The sequence below is a fragment of the Rosa rugosa genome, chromosome 3 (assembly GCF_958449725.1).
Source record: "Rosa rugosa chromosome 3, drRosRugo1.1, whole genome shotgun sequence".
Lineage (NCBI taxonomy): Eukaryota > Viridiplantae > Streptophyta > Magnoliopsida > Rosales > Rosaceae > Rosa > Rosa rugosa.
This window is the reverse complement of record NC_084822.1, coordinates 50,905,854-50,915,348: the sequence shown is the minus strand read 5'-3', so window position 1 is coordinate 50,915,348 and position 9,495 is coordinate 50,905,854. Positions and strand designations below refer to the sequence as shown.

Genomic DNA, 9,495 nt, shown 5'->3' with positions numbered 1-9,495 from the left:
ATTTGATTCATTAATCAGCATGCATGTGGTGATATATTGTGAGAAATGATCATCAATAGAACTTTACATCATGAACTGCTAGAAATTATTCTATGCACCGACGGTGCAAATGACCCAACACTTATAAGTTAACCCTTATATTTATAATTAGTATTTTTATTAATAACCTAAGAGTGTATTTAATATAATCTAACCATCCATTTATGTCGGTGCAAGTGTACGTCAGTGCACTGAATTCTCCCCCATGAACTGCATGCATTTGATCTCAAACTAAATATCTCATGTATAGTCTAATTGACTCATGTAATCTTAATTTAATTCATTAATCAGCATGCATGCATGTAACTTCTTACTTGCTTCGATCATCTCACATAATAAACTCTATTCAAACTTAGATTCATTTATATACGCTAGTATTTATGATCAAGTTTCCATATATATATATTCGATGTAATTCTATATTGGGAATTGAGGTGTTAAGCTCTTTCGTGGAAACTTGAAAGAAATTAAGTTAACAAGTTGCAGACGTTGTATATATAAGTGCAACATGTAATTGGATAGTATTTATACCGATATACATACGTATTCAAGTCTCAACACTATAAACAGTTGTAGATAGACGTAACACGAATTCCACACGCCTGGAATATTAATCGATCACGTGACTTTGAGGCTTGACTAACTTATGTATACACGGTTGCTTGCTTGGTTAATGTCAATTGATCGAGCTATAGCTTGATAGTCTCTTTCAAGATCGTTTAGAAAAGACTAAGAAACTACTCTTCTATATACTACTCACTGCAAGTGTGACATCTTTCCATGAATCAGTATAATATATCCATCTTCCTTTGTCTTACGAAAATGATGTATAGTTATATACCAAGTTACCAACACTTATTGGTTTAATAATAAGCATGCATCACGACTAATGCCTCGACTTTAAATCACTCCGGGACTCTTAAATTAGGAAAATCTTGTGTCATGTCAATATAAAGATTTAGAGTATATAAATATATAGACCTACAAGGTTTAATTTCATGGGCTTATGCAATAAGAGAATATCAAAAGCGAAATAGTATTTTAGAGTCGGTTTGAATTTGAATATGGGATTCTAGTCATTTTCGCATCCGAATCTATGACAGAGTTGTTGTGTTTGGATTTAGAATATGGGAGCTCGATCTAGTTTTTGTTCGTTAGAGATTGTAAGTTTATAGGGTCGAGTTTAATTTGTTGTCTTTGTGGAACTCCACCGGCAACATACAAGTACAGTAACATCGTTAATTAGTCAAAACAATTACAAAAGTAATGATAACTAAGTAAAATCATTTGTCTGGCTAGTGATAACAATTAATCCATAATCTTTAAAAAAAAAAAAAAACAATTAATCAATAATCTATCTGACTAATTAGTCCAGTCGACATGTAAGGTATCTACGCCAAGACGATAAAATCCCGAGAGCTCCAAGAAAGTCGGAGCAGCGAAAATCCTAAATTTCTCTTGCTATTTTATTTTTTGATGTAGTTTCTACATCTATAAGTTGTAATTTTTCTTATGGTTATTATTAATAAAATGGTTGACTATTACTCTAAAAAAAAAAAAAAATCCCGAGAGCTGAGCAACGAAAACCCTAAGAAATTTTCTATGCCACGTCCCTTCCGGCGGCGCGTCCTTGGGACGTCGTCGTCAGACGGGCGACCTAGTTGTGTCAGTCCATCGGTGAGGGCCAGGAGCTTTTGGGCAGGAATAGAGGGCTGGGAGTGACTGGGTTGCGTTTGGAGAGAGAACGACAAGCAGAGGGGCTCCTCACTGTTTCGTTTTCGATATGCGTGGCGGCGGTTTTTTTCGAGCAAGGGTGGTGCGACGGAGGGGTTCCTGTGCGCGGCGGAGGCGGGTTGTCATTGCGGTTCCCCTGGTTTGGGGTTGAGAAGGTCTGACGGAGGCTGGAAGCTGTGGCGATCAAACCTGTATCGGCTCAGATTTAGGTTTGGAATCGTGATCCACGACGATCCGGCCGACGATGTCAGTTGGTGGTGGTTTAGTGTAGCGACGATGGTCCGTCGGAAGCCGAGGTGTTGGTCCGACAACACAGGCGGGTTCGCTCGGAACCGCGCTCCCTGGCTTGGTTTCTGGGCCTTTGGTCTTCCTTTGGCTACTGGGTCGAATCTGTGGGCTGGTTTTTTTTACTCCTTTATGTTATTTTCTAGTTTCTGTAGGCCTGTTTTGGGCAATCTAGTGGTTTTTTTTCCTATCTAGGGTCTAGCAATTGAGGTAAAGTCTGGTGCTATGTAGGTTGGCTTCTCTAGTCGTACACCAATTGAGGTGTCTAGGCGACTAGGGTGGTCATGGCATGAACTTAGATAGTTTTGGAGTTTTGTTTCTTTGGCTAGGCACTTTCATAATTGTGCGTATTTGTTTGCAATGAGGGTCACCTGTCATATGTTTGGCGGCTTGTACCATTCGAATTCTGTTGGTATGAGACAACCTATGATGTACGTGTCTTCTAGCCATGGATAAGTAATGAAGTTATCTATTTCTAAAAAAAAAAAAAATAGTCCAGTCGACATAGAAGAGAGTGAGACAAGCATGGGGGAGGATTCAATGCACCGACGTGCACTTACACCGACATAAATGGATGGTTAGATTATATTAAATACACTCTTAGGTTATTAATAAAAAGGGGTCGTGACCACTTACCCGATTTTAGCCTAAAAATTGCCCACTTACTCCACTAAAATTTTTTTAACCCCATTTACCCAATCTAACATCTATTGACAGTTTTGACCTTATTTTAATTATTAAATTACACTCATCTCTCTCTCTCTCTCTCTCTCTCTCTCTCTCTCTCTCTCTCTCTCTCTCTCTCTCTCTCTCTCTCTCTCTCTCTCTCTCTCTCAGGCGAAAGAGAAAACATTTGATTTGCTTTTGTCGCACTCCCAATGGCCTTCACCATATTCGACGTCGTTTCGCACCACTCAGACAACTACTACAGTGCCTCCGGCAAGAAGCAGAAATACGGCGGATCCGTCCACAAGTTGATCATGAAGGAGTGGAGGATTCTGGAGAACAATCTCCCCGACTCTATCTACGCGTGCGTGTACGAGACGCGCCTTGATCTTCTCAGAGCCGTCATCGTTGGCGCTGCCGGGACTCCCTACCACGACGCGCTCTTCTTCGATATCAACTTCCAGTCGGACTACTCGACCCAGCCGCCCAACGTGCAATACCGCTTCTACGGGTTGCGGGTCAACCCAAATCTTTACGTGAGCGGGTACGTCTGCCTGAGCCTGCTCAGCACCTGGACCAGAAAGAAGAGGGAGAAGTGGGACCCGGCTCAGTCCACCGTCCTCCAGGTTCTAGTCTTGATCCAAGCGCTCGTTTTGAACGAGAAGCGGTTTGTGTTCTTCTCCATCGCATGGGTGACTTGATCGCAGATTTTTTGGAACGCCGCTCCCATTGTCGCCACCGCCATGATGATGATGATGATTCAGAAATATATATAGGCTTAGTGTTCCAGGATGGAGGTGTCGGCAACAATTGATGGAGGTGTCGGTCTGTTTTCACGGCCTCCGTGAAAACCCGAAACAAAACAAATAAAAAAATTACTGGGGGGCAATAAAATGTTTATTAGGGAAATAATAAGATTATTGGGGGGGGGGGGGCAATAATAAAATTATTTATTTGGATAAACCTCCGAAAGCTTTCAAAATTCAAAACATCTTCATTTTTCACTAATTATTGATCCCCAATAAACTTGTTATTGAGGAGCAATAATATGTTTATTGGGGGGCAATAATATGATTATTGGGGGGGGCAATAATATGATTACTGGGGGGCAATAATATGATTACTGAGTATTATTGGAGAGCAATAAATTCATACGCCGGAATCCGATCACTAGTCCGGTAGCTGGATTCGGGATTCGGGATTCCGGTCACCGGTCGCCGGAGTCCCTGGCCGGCCACTGGTCACCGGAGTTCGGCAAGGTCTTCGATGACTTCTCTCACTAAGTGACAAAGAAGGAGAGGGCAAAATTGTCCCAAAAATAAATAAAAAAGAATAAAAAATACTTAATTGGGTATTAGGGAAATAATCTCTTAGAGTGTTTGGGTAAGTGGGCAATTTTTAAACTAAAATTGGGTAAATGATCATTTCCCCTAATAAAAATATTAATTATAAATATCAAGGGTTGAGATCATCTTATAAGTGTTGGGTCATTTGCACCGTCGGTACATAGAATAATTTCCAGACAAGCAAGCAGCTGGTGTCACATTTTCGGTTTTCCGGCAATTCAATTTGACAACTTGCTAGCTAGCTAGTTCACATTTGACAGTAGTACTATAACTGTAGGTCGATTAACTATTTAAGTCAAAGGTCGGTCGAGTAACATCAAATTAATATTGATATCGTTAGTTAGTCAAGCATCAAATTCATGTGATCGATTAATATTCCAGGCGTGTGGAATTCGTGTTACGTCTATCGATCTACAACTGTTTATAGTGTTGAGACATGCATATGTACGTGTATCGGTATAAATACTATCCAATCATGTTGCACTTATATATACAATGTATGCAACTTGTTAACTTAATATCCATCTGATATCGTTAACATCAATATAGATCTGATAATCGAGAAATGATTCTTATGCTTAATATATATATGAACCTCAAACTAATTTTTAAATGAACTAATTTTTTTTTTTCATTCGGGAATAATGACCTTATAACATCACAATAGTCGTTGGAATTTCATAATAGATCTATGATATTTATGAGGAACGATCACAAAATCACCAAGTTTTAGCTAGTGTGTTTCATTTAATAAGTCTAGTTATTACTTTTTGAGGTACATATTAGGTGGATTTTAGATCGTTGAGACATCACAATAGTCTTTGGAATTTCATAAGTTTTCTCAATATAGATCTATGATATTTATGAGGAACGATCACAAAATCACAAACTTGTAGTATGTTTCATTTAATAAGTCTAGTTGTTACTTTTTGAGGTACGTATTAGGTGAATTTTCGATCGCTAAGACATGTTTTAGTAGTAGACTTTCATGAACATCAGAAATCTCATTTTTTAACAAAATTGTATTTCGACTTATGCTATTTGATCATATTTGAGCCAAAACCCCTTACTATAACACATGATGTTTTGGTCCTAAGATATAATACCCCATAATGTTCGTATGCACTAGTTGCATATGCATTCTAAAAAATTTAATTCTTTTCACACAGCAAATAAATTAGTTAAAAATCAGATTTTCATTTCACATCGTGTGACTCTCTCTCTCTCTCTCTCTCTCTCTCTCTCTCTCTCTCTCTCTCTCTCTCTCTCTCTCTCTCTCTCTCTCCCATATCTACGACTTGTTTAAGAGCTAGCATATATGTAGTATGGAATTGACCATATGATATAATGAAGTAGGAAGTAACCAGGAAACGGGATATATGGTATATGCTTGAATATTACATATATATTAGCTAGATCTGGATCTATTTTTCTTCTTCTTCTTCTTCTTCTTTATTTAATAAATTACCAGCGTATGGAGACAACTAAAGAGAAGAGGAGAAACACGTAGATAGATGGAGCTGAATATATACAAATTGAGGTGCAGATCGAAGAGAAGAGAAGGGAAGAGAAGAGGAGAGAAGATAGAAAAGTCTAGGGTTGGTTGAAGGTTGAAGCTAGGTGGTCGGGTAGGTCCAAGACCTTTCAAAACCGTGTTCCGCCGTCCCAGAGTGTTGTGTAGCTTTTGACGAGTCAATATTGTTGATAAAGATGGATATATCGAATTTAGACTTATTGCTGGAGTGGCCCTGCCAACCACTCATTCATGTATGCGTGCATTGCATATAGGCTAAATCTAACTAGCCTCCGACTACTTTTTATCTTGTTTGTCGCAAGTTGAGGCTTGACCTTGACCTTGATCACTACCAAGACTTTGATATATACCGACATGTAATTGAATACAATTAATTATTGGCTTCCCATATCGCCATCTCCATCTCCGCTCTTTCCTCGCGTTTTCCCTCCCACCATTAATTAATTTCTGTGATATCAGGCCTGCCGCTCAGTCCGGTCTTATCCCCAACCTAGCTAGCTTATATATGCATTGCTCAGCTACACCCTTAGAACAGTCCTGACCAGTTTACTCTCGGTGGAGAGCGTCAAGCTAACTAGCTAGCAAAGATATATAGCTCCAGAATCGAAATTACTTCAATTCATGGATTCTTCAACGTGGGTGAACACTTCTCTTGGCCTCAATCTTGTTCCTAACGACTCACTCCACGCCATGGACGAAGGTCAACCTCCTGTTCCGACTATCACGGTGAGTACCATATATCTAATGCTTTCATGTATTCAGATCATTTTCTGATATGTTGTACGTCTTTCGGCTTTTCTTGTTAATTATGTACTAACCTGATAGAAATTATAAGTACTCATTCATCTACTTGGATATCCATCAGAAAAAAGTAGGAGAGTTTGAAGGAGAATATGCCATATTTGAAAGTAACCTACGATCAGTGAAACAGGAGGTGAGAGTATTTGATAATTTATCTTAGACAGCTGTTGGTTGTTAATTAGTTCTACAAATCGGTCTCATTATTGTACTAATTAAGCATGTTCTTTCTATGAATGTTGAAGCAGGCAGGTGCAGGTGCAGGTGCAGGTGCAGGTGCAGGTGCAGGTTGTAGTGTATTAATGGCTCAGGAGTTGAATAGAATAAGTTCGGAGAACAAGAAACTGACTGAGATGCTAACTGTACTATGCGAGAATTACAACTCTCTGGAAACTCATGTAAAGGAGTTGATGACCACCAAACAGCTGGCCTCTGAGAACGAGTCGATGATCTTAGGAAATAACTGCTTGATCAAGAAGAGAAAGTCACCAGTTGATGATCATCAAGACTACTGCAATAACGTCAATATGATTGGATTTACTACAAATACAAGTACTGCGGAGACAAGCTCCAGTGACGAAGAATCATACAAAAGAACCAAGGAGATGAGCAACATCAACTTGAAGATTTCTAGGGTTTATGTTCGCACTGATGTCTCTGACACGCGCCTGGTAATTGAGCTAGCCCTAAACATTTCTACTTTGTATTGCCATATATAATTAAGCTGCACCTAGTAGGCGAGGACCTAGTGCATGGGTTTAATTATGTTCATGTACTTACAATTGGAAATCTTCCGATCCACTAATTAAGAGCTTAGCTTTGTTACTTTCTCTTGTTTAATTTGTTAATTACTTACAGATTGTGAAGGATGGATATCAATGGAGGAAATATGGTCAAAAGGTCACCAGAGATAATCCTTCTCCTAGGGCTTACTACAAGTGCTCTTTTGCCCCAACTTGCCCAGTTAAAAAGAAGGTACGTATATACTTTTTCGTATCTAATTAATTAACCTCCCTCACTTTTTCCTTGTTTACTTTGTAGCAGAGCTTGAAATTCAAAAACAACATATGAAAACTAATTCTTAATTAATTGTTGCTTTGATATTTTCTACGATCAGGTTCAAAAAAGTGCGGAAAATCCATGCCTATTGGTGGCTACATATGAAGGGGAACACAACCACATACACCCCGTCGAACCTCAAGTAATAACAATAGATCACCAAGGCCAAGGTCGAAATCTAATTACTACTGCCCTACCATTACGTAATGATCATTCCAGTAATAGTTTGGCACCCAAGAGATCATCATCACCATCTTCAAGTCCTACTACTGTGTCTATGTCTATGTCGTCGTCATCTGTACTTGACTGTTCAACAGAACCGGGTTCATCATTTGGTTACAAACCTAATCAAGGAAGGCAAGCTTCCGATGATCTTATTTATGATGAGAAGGCTACTAATTTCCAACAGCTTTTGGTCCAACAGATGGCTTCTTCGTTGACAAAAGATCCCAATTTCACAACTGCTCTTGCTGCTGCAATTTCTGCAGGAAGATTTAATATTTTAGACCAGCCTCATCCTCATCCTCCCATCCCAAAATGGTGACCAATTGCTGTATCTTTATAAATTAATTAGTTAACAAGTTAGAGCTAGAGATAGATATATATCAAAGATCGAATAGACCATTATCCATGTGGCCTTTCTCCTGTTTTTTCAAGTTTCTGTCTATTGATATCTATGTCCTTTCAGACTTGTAAACTGCTCTTCTGTGTATATAAATATTCTCGTAGTTTGAAGAACTCAAGAACTGGAGCTGGTTATATATTCTAATTACTAATTTGTGTGTGTGTGTTCTTATTGTTAGTTAGTGGACTTTTTTAAATGTGGGATGAAGTTATATCACACTGGTATTATCTATCTATCATCTGGTATTGGATGTTGTATAACACGTAGTGCTGATCGAACAGACCTCTTTTATAAATCAGTTATATATAATATCAATTTTATTATGAGGAGTGAAATTCACTCCCCATTCTACAACCCACACTCCACACTTTATGTTTCTATTTTTGGTATCTTAAGTTTTGTCTTTCTCCAATGTACATTGTAAAAATGTTTGATGTTAATTAAGATAATAAAAAGAAAACTTCAGTTTGATGTTAATTAAGATAATAAAAAGAAAACATGAAGTGTAGATCGTAAAATGAAGAGTGTGAATTTTACTCATCTTTATTATTATTGATGAGGAAACTAAATATTAAAATGGTGTAATATTTAACCATCCGTTCAAGACTGAGAGAGGATATATAGATATAGAACTTTGCTCAGGAACGGAGGTAGGAACGGATTTCCAGTTTTTTCCCACTTTTCGATCACACATTCACATCTTAACCGTTCAGTTTTTAGGTCCTAATGTATAGATCACTTCTAAAAATTTTCAGCCAAATTGATTATCGTTAAGGCATCCAAAACTGCAATTTACACGAACGAACCGGAACCGTTCGTATACATTGTTGTAAATTGCAGTTTTTAATACCTTAACGATCATCAATTTGGCTGAAATTTTGCAGAGATGATCTATACATTAGGACCTCAAAACTGTACGGTTAAGATGTGAATGTGTGATCGGAAAGTGGGAAAAAAACTAGAAATCCGTACCTAAGAAAAGATACGGACGTCCATAGCGGAGACGGACTGATATAGAACTATATATATGGAAATAATTCAGGTATATTAAAAGCGGTGCATCAATGATCATGGACTAACTAGGGCTAGCTATTTGTAATGTAGTCATGGATGGACATAAATGGTAAAATTGAGGTGCTCGTGGAATAATATAAAGTGATCGAGAGTGTATATACAATTATGTTGCAAACCATTGATTTTCTTTCAGTAGAAGTACATAACCATCCAGCCACTCTAGCTGTGTAAGTTGACTAAATATTTTGGCGCACCACCCACACACACACACACATATATATATATAGTAGTTAGTCGCCAACGAGGGTGGGTAGGAATGACAAGGCACTTGCTTGAGTGGAACCCCATCCAACTTCGAGCCCCAATATTCATAAGTACCTCATTGGTAAGTTGTT

General features: G+C 38.3%; 2 protein-coding genes across 3 annotated transcripts; both read left to right on the top strand.

Moving 5' to 3' along the window:
- Positions 1–2,936: 2,936 nt before the first annotated feature.
- LOC133737908 (putative ubiquitin-conjugating enzyme E2 39) lies at positions 2,937–3,425 on the top strand. The gene has a single exon (XM_062165374.1). The coding sequence runs from the start codon at positions 2,937–2,939 to the stop codon at positions 3,423–3,425; it is 489 nt and encodes a 162-aa protein (XP_062021358.1).
- A 2,565-nt stretch (positions 3,426–5,990) lies between these two features.
- Positions 5,991–8,230, top strand: LOC133740609 (probable WRKY transcription factor 40). Of its 2 annotated transcripts, none has more exons than XM_062168555.1 (5): positions 5,991–6,330; positions 6,470–6,538; positions 6,648–7,073; positions 7,261–7,377; positions 7,520–8,230. In XM_062168555.1, the coding sequence occupies exons 1-5, from the start codon at positions 6,226–6,228 to the stop codon at positions 8,003–8,005; spliced, it is 1,203 nt and encodes a 400-aa protein (XP_062024539.1). In that variant the 5' UTR covers positions 5,991–6,225; the 3' UTR covers positions 8,006–8,230. The 2 variants fall into 2 exon arrangements, with proteins under 2 accessions (XP_062024539.1, XP_062024540.1); XM_062168556.1 differs by having other exon boundaries at positions 5,992–6,330; positions 6,651–7,073.
- The last annotated feature ends 1,265 nt before the right edge of the window (positions 8,231–9,495 follow it).

Bases quoted from the DNA above. Each gene is read 5' to 3' on its own strand.
- LOC133737908 (XM_062165374.1), top strand. From the start codon at position 2,937: ATGGCCTTCACCATATTCGACGTCGTTTCGCACCACTCAGACAACTAC.
- LOC133740609 (XM_062168555.1), top strand. From the start codon at position 6,226: ATGGATTCTTCAACGTGGGTGAACACTTCTCTTGGCCTCAATCTTGTT. The intron at 6,539-6,647 runs GTGAGAGTATTT...TGAATGTTGAAG, and splicing joins TACGATCAGTGAAACAGGAG to CAGGCAGGTGCAGGTGCAGG. The intron at 7,074-7,260 runs GTAATTGAGCTA...AATTACTTACAG, and splicing joins ATGTCTCTGACACGCGCCTG to ATTGTGAAGGATGGATATCA.